Source organism: Erinaceus europaeus, chromosome 18 (genome assembly GCF_950295315.1).
Source record: "Erinaceus europaeus chromosome 18, mEriEur2.1, whole genome shotgun sequence".
Classification (NCBI taxonomy): Eukaryota; Metazoa; Chordata; class Mammalia; order Eulipotyphla; family Erinaceidae; genus Erinaceus; species Erinaceus europaeus.
This window is the reverse complement of record NC_080179.1, coordinates 68,237,053-68,264,555: the sequence shown is the minus strand read 5'-3', so window position 1 is coordinate 68,264,555 and position 27,503 is coordinate 68,237,053. Positions and strand designations below refer to the sequence as shown.

The window sequence follows — 27,503 nt, the reverse complement described above, 5'->3', positions numbered from 1 at the left end:
CCAAAACCCCCAAGTGCAGAGAGCTGGAGCTCAAACTCTGGCAGAGCCCATTCATTTGCTGTATTCCAAGTGGAATCTCTTATCTCTTTCAACCACAAACATCCCAACGTTTTCTCATAAAAATTCTTAGTAGATACAATAAATGACACTCAAAGCTTTAACAACTGGAGAAAGTCTAAACTTGTCAAATAAAGAAAGGGCTACAAAAGCAAGGTAAGAGTCAGGAGACTGGCTCCCCTAATGGTGGCCTTTTTGGTCACTGCCAGGCCACCCCATCACCTGGGGTTCTAGTCAGGAAATCCTTGGATTCCCCCATAGACACAATGGATTTGGTCCTCTAACAGATCCCTCTGTCCACCATCACTGGTCACTTCCATCAGGAACATAATTATAAGCACTGTTGTGGGCTTCTACAGGGCCATACTCTCACTCTGAACTACCAATGGTAAAGAATGCCCCCACTCTCTCAAAAGAGACTGTTGTCATTCTAGTCTGCCACTAGAGAAAGACTGGTCCTGAAATGAAAGCAGCCTGAAATGTTCCCAGCTATGACCATGTACAGTGAGCTCAGACTGACAGGGACTCAGAGATTACATAGGCTCCTGTGGTAAATATGACTAGATAATGGGCCCTAGGTCAGATCAATGGGGTAAACACTTAATTGTATTTATATACTTTCTTTGAGTTTGGGAGCTACTCTCTGCCCTAGTCCAGCCTTCTAGCCCTGTTCTAAACTCTGACACCATTTTTCTCAGACAATATTCTTAGTTCACCTGCATGTTAGCTATCAAGCTTAAGTAATAATTACTGAAGTCATGGGCTCCTTGGAACATACCTAAAATAGACTTCCTAGCCTCTTTCTACTCTAAGATCCATATTCCCATCTGCTCTATTCCTACTTTTTGGTTCCTGTTTATTAAACATTTTGTCAAACTTTATATCCTGCCACTTTTCAGCCATCAAGTTACAGATTCTACTGTGACTCCATCCTGACTTTCCAGGACAGATGACCTCACCAATGTGTCCCAAACCTCACCTCTCCAGATCCCTTCCCACTAGGGAAAGGTAGAAACAGGTTGGGGGTATGGATCAGCCTGCCAACATCCATGTCCAGCAGAGAAGCAACTACAGAAGCCAGACTTCCCACAATCTGCACCTCATAAGGAATTTTGGTCCATACTCCCAGAGCCCGGGGAGACATGTTAGGGAAAGATGACCAGAAGACTCTGAACTCCAGTTCCGTCAGGACCCAGAGAGAAAAGAGGGAAAGGATATTACTAATAATAAGAGTAGGTGTGACTTAGAATGGAAGAGAAGGCAGCACCACAGGGGAAAAAAAACAATACTGTGGTATAAGGAGAGAAACAAGGCGAGAGGGAGGTAGAGAGAAAGAGAGACATCTGCAGCACAGCTTCACAGCTCATTAAGTTTCCCCTGCAGGTGGGGATTTGGGGCTTGAGCCAGGGGTCCTCAAACAAAAACGTTCAAGTATATATAGATAATTATAGAAATAATGATCAACGTTTGGCAGAACTACTGGAGTTTCCAATGGAGGGAATGGGGATGCAGAGCTCTGATTGTGGGAATGGTGTGGAATTATTCCCATTATCTCATAACTTTATAAATCAATATTAAATCACTAGTAAAATCTCTAGTGGGCTGTGTACTTGAACAGATTTTCTTTCTCTCTTTTTTTAAATAAAGTTAAAAAAAATATTTATCTATTTATTCCCTTTTGTTGCCCTTTTTTATTGCTGTAGTTATTGTTGTTGTTATTGATGTCGTCAATTTTGGATAAGACAGAGAAATGGAGAGAGGAGGGGAAGACAGACAGAGGGAGAGAAAGACAGACACTTGCAGACCTGCTTCACCACCTGTGAAGCAACTCCCTTGCAGGTGGGGAGCTGGGGGCTCAAACCGGGATCCGTAGGCCGGTCCTGCACTTTGCGCCACCTGTGCTTAATCCGCTGCGCTACCACCCAACTCACTCGAATAGATTTTCTACTCCTCCCACCAGTTGTCATATACGCACTAGACATAATTCAATAATAAAACAACCAGTTATTATTGTTGTTATTGATGTCATCATTGTTGGATAGGACAGAGAGAAATGGAGAGAGGAGAGGAAGACAGAGAGGGGGAGAGAAAGATAGACACCTGCAGACCTGCTTCACCACTTGTGAAGTGATCCCCCTGTGGGTGGGGAGCCAGGGGCTGGATCTGGGATCCTTATGCTGGTCCTTGCGCTTCCAGCCACGTGCGCTTAACCTGCTGCATTATTGCCTGACTCCCTGGAGGTTCTTTTCTAAAGGTACTTTGATTTCTCATTCTCTCTCTCTCTCTCTATCTCTCTCTCTTTTTAATTGGGAAGATTAATGGTTTACAGGCAACAGTAAATACAGTTGTTAGTACATGTGTAATTCAAGGAGGCTAAATAAAAAGCCATCCCTCCCCTGAATCAGATGTTCATTGGCTTCTCATCATCGAGGTTAAAGATGAAGTAGTTCTTGAACTTCCCACTTCCAGGTAACCCTGGACAAGTTGTCTGAATGTTCTGTACTTCAGATGCCTTATTTCAAACATGAAGACAAAAATAGCGGGCTCAGTAGGGACTGGGCAGTAGCGCACCCAGTAGAGTGTTATGCTGTTAGTGCAAACGCAAGCCGGTGAAGCCCCTACAGAAAACAGAAGAGTCCTCACACAAATCAACATGGAAATACCCTTAGATTCAGCGGTACCTCTCCTAGATATCAAAGTCAAAGGCAAACAAGGGCTACATGCACCTCTGTGTGTCGGGCTGAGCTTCATTGACAGGAGACAGATGACCCGGGACTCATGGCTGGGTTGTACGCAGTATCTCTTTATTCATGCAGGACACAGCACAATCTAAGCCGAGCTAAGCTAAACTAAACTAAAACGAACAATGTTGTCTTTATATATACTTCCCAAGTAGGGTGTGAACAGGATGTGACATAGAGAGGGTGGAGAGAAAAGTGACTGGTGAAAATCAGGGTGTGACAAGGAGAGGGGGTGGAGCAGGTGAGAATTCTACCACTGAATCACCAATGCCCTGGAGGGAAGGTGGTGCTTTATGTAAATGTAAAAGTGATTTATGTAAATAGACCGCAGCTTTGAGTGGGATCAAACTAATCTCATACAGACATACTGGTGTTTAAGCCGGGGGGGGGGGGGGGGGGGGGGGGGGGGGGGGGAGCTGGCATACTATCCAACATCTGTGTTCATAGCCCTTGTTATAAGCAACAGCCAGAATGTGGAATCAACTTTAGCAACACTAGACAAAATATGGAATCCACTTGGCCATGAACAGAAAGCTGGGTAACGAAGTTATGAGGTAAATCATGAGACATATACTCATTGCAACGCTACTCAGCAGTCGAAAAAGGCAAGACTGTATCGTTTGGGGTAAAAACGGAACTGGGTGACTATGTTCAGTGCAATGAGTGAAGAGACAGAAAAGACTATGTCAAGAGAATTTATAAGATAGATAGTTATGAAATTGTGTGAGAACTTTAGTGGCTACCAGAGAAAGGGGACACAGGACCTTGGTGGTGGGTTATATGCACACACATCTTCAAAGGGCGTGAAGCTCTATCTCTAAAATCTTGTCATTATGTCAATCACTGTTAAGTCACTAACAATAAAACTGAAGTAGTTTTTAACATGGCACACTTTCGTGGCTCCAGTTCTGGGTTTGAAAAAATGTGTTGCCTCTCATGCCTAAGGCTTAGAAGTCCCAAGTTCAATGCCCTGTGCTATCATAAGCCCATAAGCCAGAGCTGAGTGGTGCTTTGGGGAAAAAGAAGAAAAGAAAGGAAAAGTGAAGAAGAGAAAAGAAAGGAAAAGAAAAGGACAAAACAAACAAACAAACACTGGAAGTTGGGTGGTGGCACACCTGGTTGAGCACACATTACCATGAGCAGAGATCCTAGTTTAAATTAAACCCCACTCCCCACCCATACTGGGGGAGCTTCATGAGTGTTGAAGCAGTAGGTAGAAGTAGGTAGGTGTTTGTTTTTCTCTCTCCCTTTCTCACCCCCCCCCTTAATTTCTCTCTGACATACTGAATAAAATAATTAAATAAAAACCAACAACTGTTTTATAAATAAAATGTTTTAAAAAATCAACAACTGTGTTTAGGGTGTGTGTGGGTGGGGGAATGAGTGAGAGTGGGAGTCACTGTGTCAGTGAGCCTGAGGGTGTGACCAGTGAGTGAGTGAGCAGAAGCAGGCATGTGTCAGGTGGGGTTAGAGTGCAGGGGCTGAAGTGGAGTGTGTGTGTGAGAACGTGAGTGTGGGGAGTCCGGCGGTAGCGCAGTGGGTTAAGTGCACGTGGTGCAAAGCGCAAAGACCGGCGTAAGGATCCTGGTTCGAGCCTCCAGCCACCCCACCTGCAGGGGAGTCGCTTCACAGGTGGTGAAGCACGTCTGCAGGTGTCTATCTCTCTCTCTCCCCCTTTGTCTTCCCCTCCTCTCTTGATTTCTCTCTGTCCTATCCAACAACGACAACATCAACAACAACAACAATAATGACTACAACAATAAAACAAGGGCAACAAAAGAGAATACATAAATAAATATTTTAAAAAAAGAATTACACACACACACAAAAAAAAAACAACCAACAAACAAACTTCTAAAGGAATGACTACTTTAGTTTCTTCACTGTTCATCTCCAACCCCTCCCATGCACAGCGCAAAGTCAGCTTCAAAGGGGCCAGCCCTCATCTCTGCTGTCTGTGGAGGCGGCCCCGGTTCCCAGAGGTGTGCTCACCTCCGCAGACACTCAGTTACAAGCTGCTGGGGACGGAGTGGAAGCCAGCCAAGCACAGAGGCTGTGGAGCTGCAGGTTTCACTCTTGCTCAGGGGTCTCTAGGGCTATCGCATTTAAGGATGGATGGACAGATAGACGGATGGATGGATTCACTGATGGGTGAATAACCATGCTGTGAAATGGTAGGGCTAATTCTACAACTCTCATTTTTTGTTGTTGCTGATCATTTTTTTAACTTTATTTATGCATTTGATAGGACAGAGAGAAATTTAGAGGGAAAGGAGATAGAGAGGAAGAGAGACAGAGAGACACCTGCAGCCCTGCTTCACCACTCGTGAAACCTTCCCCCTGCAGGTGGGGACCAGGGGCTTGAACCTGGGTCCCTGACAGTGTAATGTGTGCACTTAACCAGGTACGCCACCGCCCAGCCCCTGATTATTTTTATTTTTGATAGAGTAGAGGGATTAAGAGGGAAGGGAGGGGATAGACAGAGACAGAGAGACAGACACCTGTAGACAGAGACAGAGAGACAGACACCTGTAGACAGAGACAGACAGACAGACACCTGTAGACAGAGACAGACAGACAGACACCTGTAGACAGAGACAGACAGACAGACACCTGTAGACAGAGACAGACAGACAGACACCTGTAGACAGAGACAGACAGACAGACACCTGTAGCTCTGCTTTATCATTTGGGAAGCTTGTCCCCTGCGGGAGGGAACCAGGTGCTTGAACCTGGGTCCTTGTGCCTGGTAACATGCACACTCTACCAGGTGTGTTACTGCCCTGTCCCCACAACTCACCCGGATAGTACACCTGCTTTGCCAAGCACATGACCCAGGTTCTCCCCCTCACCCCCAAGGCGCTGGAGGAAGCTTTGGTGCTGTGGTGTTTTTGCATCTTTGTGTATTTCAACTTTCTGCCTGAAAAAAAGTCTGCTTGGAGCAGTGAAGCTCCGGTGACACCAAAATAAATAAGGAATTAAAACAATACTGTGAGAAAGGTAGGCATGGACTGAATTTCAGAATAAAGACATCCCACAAAATCACACAGGAATCTGGGATAAAAGTGAGAGGGAAATACCACATACCACAGTCTCTTCCAGTCCTTTGAGGTCCTCACGGGCTTGTTCCCTTTTGTCATTGAGCAATCTGGAAAACACAGAGGACTCGTGAGGCACCAAGAAGCCTCAGAGAACACTCAGATAAAACAAACCGACTCGCTCAGGTCGCCAAGGCCAGCTTCTGAGTTGGCCCCATGGAACCATCATCGGATGAGCACATCTGACACACAAAAGCGGAGTTTCTCACACCTCCCGGGGGCAGCTGGAAGCACACTCACAGGAGTTTTTCCAGTCTCATCTCTCTCTCTTGGTCCTCTATTTTCAGCTTGGTATAGTCAGAGCTGAGCTTCTCCTGCTCCAGCTGCAACTTCTGGTTCAAACTGGAATCGAGAGAGAGAGAGAGAGAGAAAAAAAAAAACCAATAACACATCCTGCCTTAATCTGAGATTCCAAGTCACCCCCACCAAAGACCCTGCCCCCACCCCATTGGCTCTAAGCAATAAAGACAGTGATGCTGGAGGCTTGGAAGGGGTCAGAGAACAAAGATGCAGCTTCCTCCTGGATCAGGTGAAAATTAATTTCAAGGATGCATCTTTAAGGCACAAGACCTATGACTTTGAGAATGTATTTATTTATTTTAAATATTTATTTATTTATTCCCTTTTGTTGCCCTTTCTAAAAAATTTTTAAAAATATTTATTTATTTCCTTCTTGTTGCCCTTGTTGTAGTTATTGTTGTTGATGTCGTCATTGTTGGATAGGACAGAGAGAAATGGAGAGAGGAGGGGAAGACAGAGAAGGAGAGAAAGACAGACACCTGCAGACCTGCTTTACCGCTTGTGAAGCGACTCCCCTGCAGATAGGAAGCCGGGGGCTCAAACCAGGATCCTTACGCTGGTCCTTGTGTTTTGCACCACATGCACTTAACCCGTTGTGCTACCGCCCAACTCCCTAAATAAATTCTTTAAAAAAAGAAAGAAAGAAAGGCAGCCAGGAGTTGAGAAATTTCTTCAGCCACTGCCTCGTGCACAGACAGGGCCTTTTTCTCACCCTTCTCCCCTCCCTCTGCTGGTGAGCTCTTCCAAGGTGCGTCATCAGAATCACGAACATGACATGCACTTGAAGAGGAAGGCGCAGCACAGAGGCTGGGGTGGGGATGGTGGAGAAGGCGAGGGGAGGGGATCTGAGTGTGCCCCTCAGGGAGACCACACATGGAGCCTGGGAGAACGAGACATGCACGCGTGGACTTCCAAAAGGCAAAAGTGCTGTGTGAGCAGCTCACAGAGACGGAAGAGAGACTTGGATGAGCAGCAGGGAGAATTAAACTTGAAATCCTGCCTGATTCCTGTCTCGCTGCATGGCCATAAGGGAGTCACTGTGCCTGCTTCTTCAGTTCCAGATAGTGGGAGGGGGGCTGGCAAAACAGTTCATTTGGAAAGTGTGGTGCTTTGGTGTGCAAGCTACCCAGGTTCGACCAGCTCACTGACAGAAGCTCCATGACTGTGGTCTTTCTCTCTTTCTCTCCCTGTCTCTATGACCAAAAAAAATGGAAGAGGAGGGGACTTTTTCTCTAAATCCTTAGAGAGGGCGTGTCAGTGGATGGACCCTATTTCATTTTACTCTTTTTATTTTTGGTAGGATTTTTCTTTGTTATGTCGTCATTGCTGTTGATAGAGGGTGAGAGACAAAGAAAGACAGAGATGGAGAGAAAGACAGAAGGAAAGAGAGACACCTGCAGCACTGCTTCACCACTCACGAAGTCCCCACCCCCATAGGTGGTGACCAGGCCCCTGAACCCGTGCCTTGTGCATGGTCACATGGGCACGCTACTGGGTGTGCCATGATCTAGACCCTGGAGTCACATTTCTAGACATTCTTATGGGGGCGTTTGAAGACTTGATGCTGCAAAGAGGTGCAGAGACTGACCACCTCCTTCCTTGGGGCTTGTGGATTAAGGCTGTGAAGAACTCACAAGAGAGGCTCCTAAAAAGCCCTCCTGGCCTGGAGACCATGTGATGCCAGTGAAGGGAAGGGAAGTCAGAGGGAGGGAGAGGGCACTGTGGAGGGGGGGGGGAGGGAGTGTCTCCTTCAGGGGCAGGAACTGGATAGGAGAAAGGCCTCTGGAGGTGCAGAGGGTGCCACAGATGAGCTGCGGCGATGCTGTCCACCTCGGAACAGCCACAGCCCTGGAAATACAGACGTGTGAAGAGTGGGTCCCCCGGCGTGGGCATCTACAAACGACGGCAGAAGCAGATTCCTATGCGTGATCATGAGAAGGTGGGGGGGCGGGTGTTAACCAGTCAGAACTCCTGAGTCAGGTCCAATTTAGGGGTGCTCTTTTTGGTCCTTTCATGCGGACATGTCCCCACCTAGCGGGCAGATGAGTCACTACCACGACCTTCCTCTGTGGGAGCAGCTGGGGCTGCCTGCCACCTGTCCCACCAGCGTCCCTGGTCCCTGCGGCCCAGCTCCAGATGGGAAGAGGCCCCAGATGCTGCACGCCCAGCCGCTAAGACCCAGAGTGCAGCATGGAGCCCACAGGACCACTCAACCACAGCAGCGTCCTGAGGGCCAGGCCCGCCCTTCCAGCCCACCAGCCCCCAGGCCAACTCACTCTCGAATCTCATCAATGATTTTCTGTTTCTCCTCAATCTCATCTCGGAGTCTGGACAGCTGTTTCTGGTGAGCTTCCCGGTGGCTCTCCATCTGCTGCTCCAGTGCTTTCTGTGAGCCAGGCCAAGAGAAATGTGTCATCCTCTGGTTGGCGTCCAGCCACCTGGTGACAAATCCTGGCTGGCCTCGAACTTCTACCCCATGTGGGCTTCAGTTGTGAGATCCCAACATGGGGGGGGGGGGGCGGGGGGAGGTTACAGGACCTACCTTGCCTTACTGAGGTCATGCAAGCAATGGTCTGTCATAAAACTGAGGGAAATCAGCCCACACGTAATTAAATAAGACGCTTCCCTTGACTTGCCATAGTTCACCTCCAGTCAGGCCACTGAGAGCGCACAACCTGCTGCAGGGCCAGTGGCCGCAGATACACCGTGTAGCCTGCGTGTAAAAGCAGGTGTCCCAGCCCCTGCCCTGCCCGCTGAGGACCTTCTCACTAGAGCAACATGAAGCCAGGAAGGAGCCCATGGAAGTTTGTGAGATCTAATCTCCCCACAGGCGATTCTCCCCAGGGGTTCACAAGTTACTTACACATAATAATAATAACAAACGAACAGAAAACTACCTCTGTTTCATATCTCCCTCTGAGCCCTTAAAAAAAAAAAAAAAAAAAAAAAAACCCTGTGTCTCCATAACTTGTCCTACATTCTCCCTGAGTGCAGACTGGGGAAATGGCACATCTCAGGACTTCCATGCCTGAGTCTCCAGAGTCCCAGATTCAGTCACCAGTAGCCCCTTAAGTTAAAATTGAGCAGTGCTCTGGGGGGAAAAAAACTGGGTGGTGGCACAGAGGATTGAACACCTGTACAAGCACCTGGTTTCAAGCCCTTGGCCCTGACCAGGAAGAAGAAAGCTTCACAAGCAGTGACGCAGGGCTACCTGTATTTATCGCTATCTCTCTGTCTGTCTGTCTGTCTGTCTATCTATCTTTCCATCTCAATTTCTGTCTTCTCAAATAAAAGAAAGGGGGAAAAAAGGGAGGAAAGATGGCTACTGGGAGTGGTGGATTCATACTGCAGGGACAAAGCCCCAGTGATAACTTTGGTGGCCAAACCAAAAACACAAAATCACAAACCTAAAAAGATAATAATAGTTCAATAAATTAAGAATAAATAATAGTTTAATTAAAAAAATAAAGTCCACCATGTCTAAGATAGAGCTTCATGGGGGTAGGGGTGGGGTGGTGGAACAAAGGAGAGAGAAACATAGCTTCTTTCATTCAAAAGAGGGGGAGGACATTTCTCCAGGTCCACCAGAGTGGACTAACCCTACAGAGATTCACAGTATTGGCAGGAACAGGAAGGAAGAGTACACTCATGCAATATACCCATCATCCCTCTCTCCAGCCAGGCCACACTCTGGGGAGAGCCCCGAGCCCAGCCTCCATCCTCTCTTCCCCACTCCACCACCCCACGCTCCTCTGGGGAGCAGAGGAGACACTGTTCTAACCCGCACAGGGCAAGGCAGGGCCACAGACACACCTTCATCTCCTCCGCATCCTGCAGCCGGGTCAGGTGTTCCTTCTCCTTGTCCTGGAAGCTAACTTCGTGCATCTTCTCTGTTTGGAATTTGAAACCATGATTTGAGACTTAACTGGCAGTGCTCATTGCCAGAGGCAGGCATAGAAAGAAACAATAGTAAAGTGAAACACCAGCTTCTGTCCCCAGTTGCAACTGGGAAATGAAGGCATTTATCTGCCTGGGGAAAACTTCTGAAAGCACTGCTGGACAAGGACTTTGTCCTGGGAAGAGTGGCCGAGGGCAGCCACTCGGGGCCTGGCTGGGTACTACCCTGTGCCTTGGGGCTGGGTCCCCACCTGGCCTGGTGAGCACTCCTGATGCCATGTCTGCTGTGGGGATTATAAACCATTCTGCAAATATTAGATCTCAGAAAGTGCTAAACCAGTTTCCATGAGGGATACTGTTTGTTCTTTAAAGATGAAGCAAAGGAGAGAGTAGTTGGGGGGGGGGGGGAGAAGAGGAGAGAAGAGCAGAGGGAAGGGAGGAAACCCAAACTCTAAAGGTAAGAACAGGAGAGCAGAATAAACTTTTTCCCATGGGTGCTCTAGGCTGATACTGCCATTTGAGAAAATGATGAGACTTCCTCTAAATCACTGTGATTTTAATCTCAAAAAAGAAAAAGGGAAAGCAAATGTAAAATAACTCTGCAGATGAAGTAAGAAGGGCTCATATTGGGGGCTTTTGTACCTTCCCCAGGGGGAGCCATCCTGACTATTCCCGGCAAGTGGCTCCCTCAGAGCACAGCTGGACACGGGCAGCCTGAGCCCGAGGAGTGAAAGGACTTCAGCTGTGACACTCAGGGGCCCAGGTGGTGGCTCTGTGGTAAAGTGTGTGCCTCCCTTGGGAGAGGCCCTTGGTTTAATCCGTAGCACTACCCAGCAGCATAGACAGCACAAAGGACACAGACAGGTGGGAGGCCAAGACTGCACTGGAGGAGGCTTTGGTGCTGTGGTCTGTCTGTCTTTTGGTGTCTGTCTCTCTCTCTCTCTCTCTCTCTCTCTCTCTCTTTGATCTGGAAAAAGTCAGTATAAGGTGACAACCAATGAAAGAGGCAGAACTGCTTGGACCAAAAAAGTGGTGTCTTGGGTCTTGCTCTGTGTCTTTAAGAAACACAGAATTAGGGGGACTGGGTGGTGGCACATCTGGCTGAGCACACATGTTAACATGCACATGGACCTGGATTTAACCCCCTGCTCCCATCTGTAAGGGGAGGGCTTCACAAGCAGTGAAGCAGGGCTGCCTGCAGGTGTCTCTCTCTCCTTTATCTCCCCTTCCCCTCTCAATTTCTCTCTGTCAAAGAGAAGAAAAGAGAAGAGAAGAGAGAGGGGGCCAGGCGGTGACACACCTGGTTAAGTGCATACATTACCTACCATGAAGACCCAGGTTCAAGCCACCACTTCCCATCTGCATCAGGGAAGTTTCATGAGTAGTGAGCAGTGTTGCATGTGTCTCTCTCTGCCTCCCTTCTCACTCTCCCCCTCCCCACCCAATTTCTGTCTTATCAAATAAAAGTAAACAAATAAATCAATAAAACTGTGCCAGGGAGGTAACCCAGCAGTGTCTTGGATTCATTCAGAGAGGCCCTGGCTCACTCCTGAGCATCAAATTAAAAAAAAAAAAAAAAAAAAGACAGACAGACAGACAGACAGACAGGAAGGAAGGAAGGAAGGCAGGAAAGGAAAAGACGGTAGTAGCATTCAAGTTATCAATTTTTCTCCCCACTAATCTGTTCCGGTTTATTTCAGATTGTTTCCCTGTAGAGTCTTGGGTGGGGCACTGTATTCCTGACATTCATCCAGTGTTACATAAAAAAAAAACACTATAAGGTCATGGGAGGTGGTCCTGTTCCCTTTTAAATTTGCTTTGGCATTTGAAACAAAATGCACTTATTCAGCAAGCAAGAACATAACGATAAAGACAATAGTTAGCCAATCCAACCAGCTTATCAAAGCCATTTCCATTTCAAGTGTTGATTTGCAGGCCTTGGAATCTGTTAATTTTTAAATGTTAAATCACAATAAAGATACAGTCATGTATTCTTATTTTTATCTAAGATTGCATTGTAAGTACATCCATCATAGGTTTAGCTACAACATGACAAACAGAAGTTCTAGAAAAACAACTTATCACATAGTCCTACTTTGTTGGACATTTAAAAGACATTTTTAGGGAGTCGGGCTGTAGCACAGCAGGTTAAGCGCAGGTGGTGCAAAGCACAAGGACCGGCGTAAGGATCCCAGTTCCAGCAACCGGCTCCCCACCTGCAGGGGAGTCACTTCACAGGTGGTGAAGCAGGTCTACAGGTGTCTATCTTTCTCTCCCCTTCTTTGTCTTCCCCGCCTCTCTCCATTTCTCTCTGTCCTATCCAACAACGACATTGGTAACAACAATAATAACTACAATAATAAAACAACAAGAGCAACAAAAGGGAATAAATAAACATTAAAAAAATCTTAAAAAAACATTTTTAGCAGGTATAAATATCATTATTTTGCAATGAGTACTTGAGATTTGAGGATCAAAGTGTCTGAAAGAAGTCTAATTATTTTTAAGACTTAACATATTCGTGTCAAAAGAGAGAGGCTGAAAACTGCAGGAGCTCTGCCCCGGCAATATGCACATAGGGGAGTGAAGATGGTGTCTCACATGTACAAGTCCTGCACTCCACCCACTGAGCTACCTGCATGGTCACAAGTGTTACAATGACCGATGCGTCTTTTCCAGAAAAAATTCTCAAGAAATGTTGTTGTAACCCATAAAAGGTGGCCCATCTGGGGGCCAGGTGGGGCACAGTGCTAAGCACACACAGTACAAAGCGCAAGGACCCATGCAAGGATTCGGTTCGTGTCCCTGGCACCCCTCTTTTGGGGGATTGGGGAGTGGCTTTACAAGTGTTGAAGCAGGCCGTAGGTGTCTATCTTTCTCTCCTCCTTTCTATCGCTTCTCCCTTCTCAATTTCTCTCTGTCCTATACAATAAAATGGGAGGGAAAAAAATGGCCGCTAGGAGCAGTAGACTGGTAGTGCCGGCACCAAGCCCCAGCGATAACCCTGGAGGCAGAAGGAAAAGGTGTCCCATCTGATCACAGTGCACCTGGTGAATACTGCCCTGGCTTTTGCCTTTGGAGTCCAGTGCTGAGTTTCTGCTTCTACTGACTCATGTCACTGAGCTCTCACCGTGTCAGGCACCTCCCTGAGCACAGGCTGGGGGGCTGCTGCCTGGCGGAAGGAAGGGCTTGTACAAAGGGTAGAGGGGGAGCCAGGTAAGTCCTCAGTGGAAGTCCAGACTTTAGAGAGAAAGCAGCTGGGCACGACAGACTTGCATGTCTGAAACTCTGAGGTCCCAGGTTCAATCCCCAGCACCACCCTAAGCCAGAGCTGAGCAGTGCTCTGGAAACAAACAAACAAACACAAAGTGAGTGACATAAAGGGAGACTGTGGCATGGGGCTGGACACCAAGCAGAGCCTGATTTCAGCAAGGCCCTGGGATGCCGTCAGTGGCCAGCCTAGAGCAGACTGGAGGTCAGAGCCAAGGCCGATGGGTGTCTCCACATTCTTAGTCAGGGTTAGAGACAGTGACAGCAAAGGAGACGGAGCTGAGCAGCAAGACGGGACTATCTCGAGAGCTGCAAGGATGGATGATGGCAGACTGGAAGCAAAAGATGGGAAAGGGAAGAATGACAGTTGGGATGGCAGGGAAAGTGGAAAAAGAAGTATAAAGAAGGTGGCCATGGACCTCTAGATGGTTTTCCCCTCCCCAGCCTGCCCCTCTTTCCTGCCATGCCACAGTGTTTTTCAGATGCATTTATTTATTGGATAGTGACAGAGGGAAATCAAGAGAGGAGGGGAAGATCGAGAGGGCGAAGAACGACTGCAGACTTTGTTTCAGCACTTGTGAAGCTTCCCTCCTGCAGACGGGGAGCAGGGACTCAAACCTGGGACCTTGTGCAAAGTAATGTATGTGCTCAAGCAGGTGGGCCACCACCTGGCCCCCTCATGACCCGGTTTTCAGAAGACCTGGAAATGCTTCAATTGGGTAGAGATAAAGCTCTTGAGTTCAGGGGCCCAGGGATGTAGCTCTGCGGTAGAGGGCAAGCCTTCCAGGTGTGAGGTGCTGGGTGCAAACTTCAGGCATCAGTCAGCCATCATTCAGTCAACAAGAAAGAACAAGCCTCGCAGGCCCAGCCAACGAGAGAGCTGGTCTAGGCCGAGTCTGCCCGCCTACATGTAGCTGATGACTTACCTTGGGCACGGAGCTTGGCTAGCTCCTCACTCAGCGAGTCCTGGCACTCTTCCAGCTGCCTCCTCTTCTGTTCCATGTTCTGCATGTAGTCAGTCAAGGATTTAATCTTGGCCTCATGCTTGAAGAAGCAAATGGACATAAAGGAAGGGTGAGTGACTAGCAGGCTGGCTGGTGCAGAAAGGACTCTGATTGAAGAGTTTCCGAGTTCCTCTGGGGCGGGGGGCGGGGTAGAGACACACACATGCTGCACAGTCCACCCCCTTTCTTTGGGTCTGAGCTCAGGGGTGAAAGTAACCCCACTACTTCTTCATGCTTCTCTGCCTCATTCCTCATAAATTCTGTTCAAGATCTTGCTCCCCTATTCACCTCCCAGCATGTGAGATAAGGGGGAGATAATATAATGGTTAAGTAAAAAAGGCTTATATGCCTGAGTCCCAGGTTCAGTCCCCTGCACTACCATAAGCCAGAGCTGAGCAGTGCTCTGATTTTAAAATAAAAACTGAGGGGGCCGGACAGTAGTGCAGCGGGTTAAGCACATGTGGTATGAGGCGCAAGGACCGGCGTAAGGATCCCGGTTCGAGCCCCCAGTACCCCATCTGCAGGGGAGTCGCTTCACAGGCGGTGAAGCAGGTCTACAGGTGTCTGTCTTTCTCTCCTCCTCTCTGTCTTCCCCTCCTCTTTCCATTTCTCTCTGTCCGATGCAACAACAGCAGTAGTAACAACAATAACAACAACAAGGGCAATAAAAATGGGAAAAATGGCCTCCAGAAGCGGTGGATTCATAGTGAGGCCACCGAGCCTCAGCGATAGCCCTGGAGGCAAAAAAAAAAAAAAAAAAGAGGAGCAGGAAGACAAGTAAAACAGCTCACTGGACAGTGCTCTGCTTTGCCACATGAAAGACCCAGGTTCAAGCCCACCCGTACCATGCTGAAGGGAGCTGCGGTGCTGTAGGCCCTTGGATTCTCTGCCTCTACCTAGACGTAAATAAATAAGAGGCTGGAGAGAACGACTAGGAAAATGTTTCAGGCTGAGGACCCTCTTACCTGAGCCTGCACAGCGGCGGTGGGGTGCCCGACTCCAGATCAAATGACTATCTACTAGTCAACGCCCATGTTCAGTGGGGAAGCAATTACAGAAGCCAGACCTTCCACCTTCTGCAACCCACAAAGACCCTGGGTCCATGCTCCCAGAGGGCTAGAGAATGGGAAAGCTGTCAGGGGAGGGGGTGGGATATGGAGACTGGGTGGTGGGAATTATGTGGAGTTGTACCCCTCCTACCCTATGGTTTTGTTAATTAATCCTTTCTTAAATAAAAGAAAAAGAAAAAAAACAAATACACTATCTTTTCCTTTTTGGCTCCTTACATGTCGAGCCCAGTCTCAAGGTCTTTTAATTTTTTTTTTTTTCCTCCCTGGGAAATTCTTCCTGCTACCTTTCTCAGACATGGTTCTAGCCAAATTCGTGTCACACTTTTCAATCTTTTCCTGCTATTAGGGTCCTTGCTGGGACTCCATGCCTGCATGATGGCACCATTGCCAGTGGACTCTTTTTCATCAAGACGGAGAGTGAGAGGTAGTGAGAAAGAAACAGGGATATCTTCACCCACCCTGTCCAACGCTTGACGTCTCGTCACCCAATCTGGTCCCCTACGCCTACACTGAACTTCTCTGTTCCAGTCTCTTGGAAACAGAGCTGGCAGTCAGCTGAGGTCAAGAACAAACACCTCATCACAGACCCCTGCAAGCGTCAACCCGGCTTTGACCTAGCACGTTATGATCGGGCCCTCCTCAATCGCTATGGAACAGGCCATGGCCGGTGCGCCGCTATGTTCCATCGCTGGGGAGCCAGAGACCACCCGAACTGCCCCTGCGGCTCCAGACAGACTATGACCCACATAGTCAACGACTGCCACCTCTCCAGATTCAAAGGAGGTCTCAAAACTTTACATAAGGCTCAACCTGACGCTGTTGACTAGCTACGGAAGAAGGGCAAACGCTAGAAGAAGAAGAAACAGAGGAGAGACACCAAATCACTGGCCCATTGCTTGTGAAGCTTTTGCCATCCAGGCGGCTCCATGTCATGGCTGAGGAGTCAAACTGGGCTCCTGTGCCTGCTGGTGTGCACGCTCTACTGGGTGAGCTAGCTCCTGGCACCCACTCCAACATTATTTTTCCTCTTTTTTTTTCTATAAAGAAGGAGGGAGGGGAGGGAAGAGATAGAGAGAGGGAGGGAGGGAGAGACAGATAGACAGGTCCTACAGCACCTCAGCTTCCACTAGTGTGGTGGGGACTGGACTGGAACCTGGACCGTGTGGATGTTAGATGGGTCACTTTGCTGGACCTGCTCCAGTACAGTATTTTTACAGCTTCTAATTGCCACTTGACTCGCATTATTTCTGATTTCTTTCTGGTGGCTTCACGTTTGTATGATTCCACTGCTCCTGGCTGACTGCTTTTCTTCTCCTTTCAACTTCAGTTAGAAAGAGACAGACGGAAAGAGAGAGACACAAGACCACAGCGCTGTGCCAGCGTTCAGAGAGCTTCCAGTTGCTATCATGCATGTTGCTCCCATAGGCTTCTGGGGCTCAAATCCAGGACAAAGTGTTCATTTGGTCTAGTAGGTGAGCTATTTTCTAGCCCCTTATCTACTGTTTCAAATTTGATTCATACAGGACTACCAGGGTTGCAGCTAAGGCTCAGTAGCTGCACCACTCCACTGTTCCCAGAAACCTTTCATTTCTTCCCTTCCTTTTTTAAGAGGAGAGAGAGATAGGGAGAGGGAGAGGAAGGAAGACACCTGCAGCACTTCGCAGCTCATGAAGCTTCCTGACTGTACTCCCACTCTGACTGTACTCCCACTCCACTGAGCAGAGGATCCATAGACTCAGGGACTGAGCTCACCGGAAGCCAGGCCCACGTCTACAGCATGCTCGGAGGCTGGGCTCTAGCGTCCCCTGCTACAGAGGTCCTGGGGCCTCGGGGTCACCCCACAGCTGCTCTGTGCTCCAGTCTCCACTTATCTAGGTCTAGCTGACACTGTGTGTGCCCTGTGCTACACAGGGAGCAGAGACTGGGAGTGGAGGCTGGCCTGTGAGCATGGGGCCAGAAGGCCACAGGCGAAGACCATGGGGCCAGGAGTCGGGCGGTAGCGCAGCGGCTTAAGTGCATGTGGCGAAAAGCTTAAGGACCAGCGCCAGGATCCTGGTTCAAGACCCCGGCTCCCCACCTGCAAAGGAGTCGCTTCACAGGCAGTGAAGTAGGTCTGCAGGTGTCTATCTTTCTCTCCTCCTCTCTGTCTTCCCCGCCTCTCTCCATTTCTCTCTGTTCTATCCAACAATGACGACAACAATAAAGCAACAAGGGCAACAAAAGGGAATAAATAAATAAATAAATAGATTTAAAAAAATATTAAAAACAAAAAAGACCATGGGGCCTCTCCTTGTCATCCCAGCTTGGCTGCCTGGGGTGGGGGTGGGGGTGGGGGGCAGGACAGTCCCAAAGGGCACACCACTGCCAGCCTAACAGGTAATCTGGAAAACAGCAAAGCAAATCCAGATGAAGGGCAAGTCTCACTCACAAACTGACCTCCGTTTCCTTGCCACCCCCCCGTCTTGCCTGTGTGAACACATTTCCCCATTACTGCAAAACTCGACCCAGAGACAGCTCAGCATTTCCATTTGAACTGAATAAACTTGCATGCTCCAGTTGGCTAGTTTGTTTGTTTTTAGACATTTCTTTAAGTACTTCTTAATATTCTGCCAGGTAACTTTCTATGCTTAGTCTCTCAAGAGATGCGGGGAGGGGGGGCATTTTGTTTCACTGTCGTGTGAAGTGGCACTGCATCTGACGGCTTACATATAACCTTTTCATAATTTAAATGGGAAATGGTATTCTGCGTGAAATGAAAAAAATAGTTTTCGTTTTCACTTTCATTGAAGATAACTATCAGTGGGGACAGCAGGATAGTTTAGCTGGATAGTGTACTATGCTTTGCCTTGTGTATAACCCAGGTTTGAGCCCCACTCCTACCACACTGAAGGAAGCTTCAGTGCTGTTTTTTTCTTTCACTCTCTCTTGCTCTGCCATGAAAGAGAGAGAGAGACAGAGAGAGAGAGAGAGAGAGAGAGAGAGAGAGAAAGGTGCAGTAGGAGAGAAGAAAATACCACAGCTTCAAATCACCCCCTAGTGCAGTGGGGTCCAGGTTCCCAGGGCTATTTGCATGGCTGAGCAGACGCACTGGCTGGGTGAGCTCTCTCGTCAGCCCTAATAGGGTTTGAGATACTGCTCACTCTTCTCCGTTCCTGTTCACCTGCCTATTTATAGAGAGACAGAGGTAGCTTGAGACCAGCATCTCTTCAGAAGGAACTGAAAGTGATTCATCTAATTCATGTAAAATCTTCAGAATAAGTTTGGAGGAGGTGTGAAACTGTGATCCTGTAACAATAACAGTCTGGCTGTTAGTTCCTAGATCTTTAAAAAAGAAAAAATGGAGGGGGGGCTGGTGGCAAAATGGCTCCCCTAGAAGAGTGTACCTGCTTTGCCATGCACCCAACCAGGGTCAAATCCAGACCCCACTGAAAGAATCTGCTTAAAGGGGCTGAATGGTGACGTAACCCGGTTGAGTGGCAAATTACCACACGAAAGGACCTAGGTTCAAGCCCGCCCTTCCTCCTCAGCGAAGTGAAGCAGTGCTCTGGGTGTCTCTCTTGTTCTCTCCCTCTCTACCTCCCCTTTCCCTCACATTTTCTCCCTGTTACTAGCCAATAAACTTAAAATAAGAGAACATGGATTGGCGAAGCCCCAGCAACAACAACAATAACAACAAAAACAAAGTAGTAGCAGGAGCATCCGCCGGGGCTCTTGCTACAGGAGGGAGCCAGGGGACAGTCTCTAGGGAGCAAGGCGTGTCAGCCAGCCCTGCGCACACCCGCCACTGGTGAGGGAAGGGCAGGGGGACAAGGGGCCAGAGGACCCACCTGGGAGATGAGCAGCTGGCAGGCGGTCAGCTCACGCTCGCTGGCGTTCATCTTCCTGTTGGAGTCCAGCTGGGCACTCTCTAGCTGCTTGCTGCGGTTCACCAGGGACTTGACCTCTGACTTCATCTTGCTGATGTACAGCCGGGCCATGGTGAACTCCTCCTCGATGACGCCGTTCACATCCGCCAACTGAACACAGAATGGGGGAGAGGGGCGGAGATGACACTTGACTGCCAGCCACGACGTCCAGAGGCCATGAGGACACTCAGTCTGCCTGTGGACCTCGGGTTGAGGGTCTCTAGTTCCGGGACCACCAAGCCGGGACAGGAGCTCTAGGACCGGCAGGATAGCTGGCTTGGATCCTGTGTTGCTTGTCATGGACGTGAGCCTGGTCCCCACCACACCCACCAAGGGAAGCATTGGTGCTGTGTTCTCCTGCTCTCTTATCTCTTTCCCTCTCTTTGATCTGAAAAAAGATGGCATGGAGCAATGAAGCCCCAGGGATGATCAAGAGAAAAAAATCAAATCTAGAAAAAATACTGTCTATTCAGCCCAATGTTCTCTAGAACTTCAGGTGAAACTTTCCATCCAAACCCTTCATTAACGCTACTCTGCAATTTAAAAAGATGATCCAGTGGTCCCAGGGGACAAAATGGATGGAACTGGAGATTGTTATGCTTAGTCAAGCAAGACAGGAGTGAAAGACAGACAACCATGCAGTGACACACGTGGTCAAGTGCACACTTTACCACACGCAAAGGGCCTGAGTTCAAGCCCCCACTTGCCACTTGCAAGGGGGATGCTTCCTGAGTGCTGAAGCAGTTCTGCATGTTTTTCATTCTCTCTCCTCCTCTGTCTACCACTACTCTCTCAGTTTCTCTGTGCTACCGAATAAAATAGAAAAAAAGAAAAGAAAAAATATCAGAAGCAGTGGGTCTGTAGTGCCAGCACTGAGCCCTAGTGAGAACCTCAGGCTAATAAAAATAGGAACTGAAATCCATGAACTCCAAGAAAAAACAAAAGCTATCTAAGACTTCATGAAATCTGTGTTCTCTTTGGGGATGGGAGGTGGGAGCTACGGCGGGGTGGCACAGGACTGTGGTGGTGGGTGATGGATGTGGTGGTATGGCATGGAACTCTATTCCCCTGTCATCTTATACTCCTGTAAACCACTATCAACTTTTATCGGGGGTGGTCAATGAATGCCAGTGCATTTGCTTACACCTGTGTACAGTTTCCTCATTCTGTAGAGCAGGTGTCTGGCTGAACATTTTTTTATATATATTTTTTAAATATTTATTTTATTTATTTATTCCCTTTTGTTGCCCTTGTTGTTTTATTATTGTAGTTATTATTGTTGTTGTCATTGTTGGATAGGACAGAGAGAAATGGAGAGAGGAGGGGAAGACAGAGAGGAGGAGAGAAAGATAGACACCTGCAGACCTGCTTCACCGCCTGTGAAGCGACTCCCCTGCAGGTGGGGAGCCGGGGTTCGAACCGGGATCCTTATGCCGGTCCTTGTGCTTTGTGCCACCTGCGCTTAACCCGCTGCGCTACAGCCCGACTCCCCTGGCTGAACATTTTTATCCACCGTGAGCCCCCCCCCATCAGGGGTCTCAAACTCCTCCCTCTTCCCCCAGTCTCTCTATTCCTTTTCCTCCCCAGCATCTCTTGCTTTGTTGTAGTACCTGTAGACCATGATTATATCATAAGTAAATTAGTTTTTTTTAATATCTCACCACTAAACATAACCCTCCATACACCTGGTTTTTTTTTCCTTCTCCATTACAACTGACTTGTAGGGTAAAAGAGTTTATGTCAGGAGAAAAAGCCAGGCAGCAGACAGCTCACCTGGTAGAACACACACCTTACCATGTGTGAGGTCCCAGGTTCAAGCCTCAGGACCACATGAGAGCACTATGGCATTGCGGCAAATTCCGGGGGGGGGACAGCAAGAGCCAGAGCACAGTGGTGTGATCGTTTCGCTACGGTTCTACAAGCAAGGGCTGGGATAGAAAGGGTTTTCTATAAAGGCTTCAAACAAAGAAGCTAATGAGTGGCTTTTCTTTACAAAAAATCCCTTGAGAGGAAGGCTCCCTATGCGTTTTCTCAGCGCCATTATTCTAGTTTCCCATTTCTTCCAAGAAACCATGAATTTAACTTACAATTTAAGGTTTGACTCCTTAAGAATAGCAGTCTAAATACACCTGTGAAACAGAAGATTCTGACATCGAGAATTCCTGCATGATCTCACAGTTGGTATAAATTCCATAGCTCTGTGGGAATAAAAAAAATTGAAGCAAATCCCTTGGGATAGAAATCTATTTGGCAGGCCGGGTGGTAGTGAAGCGGGTTAAGCGCCAGTGGCGCGAAGCACAAGGTTCAAGGATCCCGGTTCCAGTCCCCGGCTCCCCACCTGCAGGGGAGTCGCTTCACAGGCGGTGAAGCAGGTCTGCAGGTGTCTATCTTTCTCTCCCCCTCTCTGTCTTCCCCTCCTCTCTCCATTTCTCTCTGTCCTATCCAACAACAACACCAGCAATAACAACAACAACGATAAACAACAAAGGCAACAAAAGGGAAAAAAAAAAAAGGCCTCTAGGAGCAGTGGATTCGTAGTGCAGGCACCAAGCCCCAGCAATAACCCTGGAGGCAAAAAAGAAAAAAATAAATCTATTTGGCAGTGTTCCCCCCCCTGGGGGGGGGGTTTGTTCAATGGATGAAGCATTGGACTCTCAAGAATAGGGTCCCAAATTCAATCCCTGACACCACATGTTCCTGAGATATGCTCTACTTCTCTCTCTCATCAATAATAACAAGAAAAATAAAACACATCTAGGGCTGGGGAGATAGCATAATGGTTATGCAAAAAACCCTTTCAAGCCTGAGGCTCTGAGGTCCCAGGTTCAATCCCCTGCACCATCATAAGCCAGAACTGAGCAATGTTCTGGACTCTTCCTCTCTCATGGTACCTTTCTCTCTGTATCTACTCTTTCTCACTAAAATAAATTTTAAAAATTAAAAAAAAAGAAAAGAAAACACATCTAAAGGAAATAGAATTATTGTTGAGGGGTGAACAGCCATAAAGAACTGACCAAATGAGCAAAATAACTTTGTGAGCATTTATCTTATTTAGCCACCAGGGGGCAGCCTCGCACCTCAGGAGAAAATGAGCACAGTCCAGAAGCCAGCCCATGAAAAGAGGTTTCAGCTGGTTCGGAGACCATTAGCCATCTGGGTTTCTCCAGGACGGGACACTCTACCTGCCTACTTCGGTCATTATTGCTGTCACAAATTGACCAAAACCTTACTTTTGAGCAAATATTTGAGAGCTGAGAACACAATCTTGTGTTGCACCCCTGAAAATGGTAGAGAGAGGAAGTTGAGGGCAGTGCTAAGCGGCTGTCATCTGGAGTCCACCTCCTTCCCACCCCGACTCCCCCAGAAATTCACCACCAGTGCTTGTCAAATAAGCCCATGCAAGCAACAGGACACAGAAGCTACATTAGCAGTGTGAGAATTTACTGGGTTGTCAGAGAAGTCAGGACCTGTTTTCCTGGTTTTACTTTTCTATGCAAAAACATGTCATAATGTCCAACCATCTAACCCTGGTATCAGCTTCCGATCCCATCTTAATGTGATGGGGGCGCTCTCTGAGCCACACAGATTTTTGGTTACTGGTGATTTCTCTGCCGCCCACCCCCATTCCTGTCACACTCCTTTTCGAATCTAAAGAACATGGAGATAGTGGGTGAAGAAAAGATCATAATCTCTAAGCTCAGTTTGTTCTGCTGCTGTGATGGTCCACAGAAGAACACTGGGGCGTAACATTGCCTTTCAAGTCTGCCCGGCCAGGCCCCCATCTGCTGCTGGGCTGGTGTGGAAATAGGACAGCGACAGACACCCCTCCCGTGTGGCGTTCACAGCCATGTCAGCTCCTGGAGGTGGGTACCGCTGAACCAGCCAGCAGTGCGTCCTAGAGTGGATGGGTCTCTCCTCTTCTCCAGCTCTTCTCATGAGGACACTCTGTGCTCTATGCCTGGATGGTCTTTCCCCTAACCCAGGCGAACATTTCTTTCTTTTAAAAAAATTTTTTTTTAATATTTATTTTCCCTTTTGTTGCCCTTTTTTTTATTGTTGTCATAGTTATTAGTGTTGTTGTTATTGATGTCATCGTCGTTGGATAGGACAGAGAGAAATGGAGAGAGGAGGGGAAGACAGAGAAGGGGAGAGAAAGACAGACACCTGCAGACCTGCTTCACCGCCTGTGAAGCGACTCCCCTGCAGGTGGGGAGCCGGGGGCTCAAACCGGGATCCTTACGCCGGTCCTTGCGCTTTGCGCCACGTGCGCTTAACCTGCTGTGCTACCGCCGGACTCCCCAAGTGAACATTTCTGAAGCCTGCTTCTAGTCTTCTAAATGTATCTAAACAGATTTTTTTTTAAGTCCAAGCCTGATTTTGAAAATGAAATAAAATAAAATAAAATAACACCCCATAAGGTTTCTTACCACCTGGAATTTGTAATTTAGTTAGTAGTTACAATATACTGTGATTTCAAAAAGAATATGAGCTAGCTATTGCAGAAATGGCATTCAGACCCTCACCCCCACCCCAGGCTCTGACAATGATTCCAAATGACTGGCAGGAGACAGGGCTGGGATGCAGAAGCTGCCTCATGACAGTGCAGGGAGACATTCCTGGGCCACCTACCAGCTGGGATAAGACCTGATAGTTGGAAAGGGGATAGTTGGGAAGGGACTGAAAGAAGTCAGTGTAAAAAAAAGAAAAAAAAGAAGTCAGTGTGATTAAATGGATTCTAAATGAATCAAATTCAATGGCTGTGGAGGGGAGGAAGGGAGATGGGGAAGTAGTGGATGATTGGACAATTGGATGGGGGGACAGGGTATAATCTTCTAGGTATGAGAATAACAAGTTCGCATTAACTCGAGAAGAGCACAGTGACTATGGGGTAATAACACTGTTGCCTGTACCTGAACGCTGCTTAGAGGAGAGAGCTTAAATGTTCTCACCACAATAAACAAGTACCAACTATTGTATTCACTGTCAAATGTACAACATTAATCCCCCAGTAAAGGGCGAAAAAGGAATCAATCAATCAATCAATAAAGCCATCTATGTAATGGGGTAGCGGTGATAGTAGATGGTCTAGTTGTAATGATTTTGCAACATCTGATGATGCAGTTCAGTTTGCTGCCCTCGGTAAGTTTGTACGATGTAGATGTGAACTGGCTCTCAATAAAGGGGAGCAGCGTCTGTGATCAGGATGGCAGATCTAAGGAGTATCTGTCCATGTCATGTAATTGCTGAGTTAAAACCTTTTGAGATGATTTAGTCTTTTATTTTATTTTTTAGTATTCTATTTATTTTGTTTTATTATTTAATTTTAGTTTATTAATATTTATTTTTTATTCCCTTTCGTTACCCTTATTGTTTTATTGTTGTTTTATTGTTGTAGTTACTGATGTCGTCATTATTGGATAGGACAAAGAGAAATGGAGAGAGGAGGGGAAGACAGAGAAGGGGAGAGAAAGACAGACACCTGCAGACCTGCTTCACCACCTGTGAAGCGACCCCCGAGCAGTTGGAGAGCCGGGGGCTCGAACTGGATCCTAAGCCGGTCCTCGCGCTTTGTGCCACATGCGCTTAACCTGCTGTGCTACCGCCCGACTCCTAGTATTCTATTTATTTTAATGAGAGAGAGAATGATACAGAGAGAAAGAGATAGGGACAGAGACAAAGACTAGAGTACAGCTCAGCTCTGGTTTATGGTGGTGCAAGAGATTAAACCTGGGACCTCACAGCTTCAAGCGTGAAAATCTTCTACATGAAATTAAAACTCCACTCAGATACCATCTCACACCTGAGAGAATGGCTGACATCAACATACCAGGAAATGGCAGGTGTTGGGGAGGTGGTGGAGAACAAGGAACTCTGGAGAGAATGCAAACTAACGCAGACTCTTTGGAAGACTGTACGGACAGTCTTTAAACAAATAAAAATGGAATGACCTTACCATCTAGCAATACCACCCTTAAGCACATATCCACACAGGGCACACAGGCATTAATATAGCTGCAATATTCACAGTAGCCAAGGAGTGGAAGCAGCCTAAGTACCTGTCAGCAGATGACTGACTGGCTAAAGAAGCCATGTGATATATATCCATGGAATACTACTCTGCAGCCAAAAAATGAGGACATTGTGTCCTTTGGGACAAAACGGATGGAACTGGAAGTGATTATGCTTAGCACAATAAGTAAGGAGATGAAAGACAGCTACCAGATGGTTTCACTCATATGCGGAATCTAGAGCTCTGAGTCACATGAACTTGCCAAAAAAAAAATAGAAACAAGCCAACTGTTTCTAGGATTTGTGAGAACTATGGTGGTTATCTTTGGGAAGTGGGAGGGTGAGGATTTTTTTTTTTAATAAAGTATGTTGTATCTGAAAAAAAAATTGAAAACAAATCTTTTGCAGAATCATTATACTATATATCCCCAGTCCAATCACTTCACAAACTAGGAAAACACAACCCAGAGAAGCAGTACCCAAAGTCATGCCACTCCTGCCACTAGCTCACATTCTACTAGAAAGCAAATCAGACTGATAAGGGTGAGCAGATCTCTTAAGAATTCGATGCTGTGTAAGTGATAACTGTCAAGCAATAAACTAGCTAGTCAGTCGCCCATGAAGTTAACTAGGGCATCCAATGCCTGGAGTCCAGAAATATCTTTAAAACACCCAGTTGAGTATTTCACCATCATCTGTCATACGTCCGTTTTCCAAAGGTAAGGACTCTTTTTAGACACTCCTTGATTTCATTAGCATTTTTCATCAGTTCTATTTTAGAAGGGAGCATAAAAATATCTTCCTTTATAGTCAGCAGTAGACGCCAGCTCCCCATAAATCAACATCACCTTCGGATTTCCAGGACCATTTAATCACCCAGCATCAGAAGCTTATTATGCGACACCAACAACCATACGCTTCTAAAAATGCAATCTTCAAATATAAAATCGCCACGCTGGAACGTACGTACGAGGGTTAAGCTCATGCAAGCTGGAACATTCATGGCTAAAAGTAGAAGCACTGGCAAGGCTTCGTGAACTGTTCAGTTACAACAAAGGTTCCATGAAAGAACGATTTGGTTTACAAGAGGTCACCTACTCTCTAGTCAAAAGTGTTACACTAGGGGGCTGGGCGGTAGCACAGTGGTTTCAGTGCACGTGGTGCGAAGCGCAAGGGGCCGACGTAAGAACTGGTTCGAGCCCCCGGCTCCCCACCTGCTTCACAAGCGGTTTGCAGGTGTCTTTCTCTCCCCTCCTCTCTCGATTTCTCTCTGTCTTATCCAACAATGATAACGACAATAACAGTAGCAACAACAACAATGATAAACAAGGGCAACAAAAGGGAAAAAATAGCATCCAATAAAATAGCGATAGCCCTGGAGACAAAAAGAAAAGAAAAAGAGAAGAGAAGAGAAGAGAAGAGAAGAGAAGAGAAGAGAAGAGAAGAGAAGAGAAAAGTGTTATGCTACCCACAGAGGGCTTTCTAGGGCTGCCCCTGTGAAATGTCTGCAGGCACAAGGAATCTGGGGAGCTTTGGCTCACATCTGATGACATCAACTCAAAATCCCACAATGCAGACTAAAGTAGGGTTTGGCCTTTGAAAAGCCAAATAATCAAATTCAAAGCATTTGGCTATACAGACTTGTGAGGTGCAAGTAGAGCAGTAAGGCCATTCTCTAGCCAGAGAAGATCAGCATACACTGCCGTCAGCAGGTGGTTTGGGGGTAGCATGAGGAGATCCTGTGCATGAGCTCCCAAGTTCAGGTCCCATCACTTCATATTCCAGAGTGATGCTCTGCCATGCCCATCCCCTCCATCTCCCATTAATTAACTTTTTTTTTTGCCTTCAGGATTATCACTGGGGCTCAGTGCGTGCCAGCACTGCTCCTGGAGGCCTTCCCCCCCCCCCACTTTGGATATGACAGAGATAAATTGAGAGGGGAGGGGAAGATAGAGAGGAGGAGAGAAAGACAGTCACCTGCAGACCTGCTTCACCACTTGTGAAGCAAGCCCCCCTCCCCTCACTGCCCCTGCCAGTGGGGAGCCAGGGGCTCAAACTGGGATCCTTACTTGGGTCCTTGTGCTTCATACTATGTGCGTTTAACCCAGTGCATCCCCCAACAACTGGACCCTCAGTAAATCTTATTTATTTA

The 27,503-nt window shown here is 47.4% G+C and overlaps 1 protein-coding gene across 2 annotated transcripts in view; it reads right to left on the bottom strand.

Annotated features, from left to right (window-relative positions):
- The window catches only part of KIF5C (kinesin family member 5C), a 206,979-nt gene that overhangs the window by 19,385 nt on the left and 160,091 nt on the right, over positions 1–27,503 (bottom strand). For both annotated transcript variants that reach the window (XM_007522235.3, XM_060178097.1), the window contains exons 16-21: positions 19,265–19,453; positions 14,290–14,407; positions 10,010–10,086; positions 8,473–8,582; positions 6,137–6,238; positions 5,886–5,946 (exon numbers count right to left, since the gene is read on the bottom strand). In XM_007522235.3, the coding sequence (XP_007522297.1) occupies positions 5,886–5,946; positions 6,137–6,238; positions 8,473–8,582; positions 10,010–10,086; positions 14,290–14,407; positions 19,265–19,453 (657 nt within the window). The remainder of the gene's footprint in view (positions 1–5,885; positions 5,947–6,136; positions 6,239–8,472; positions 8,583–10,009; positions 10,087–14,289; positions 14,408–19,264; positions 19,454–27,503) is intronic.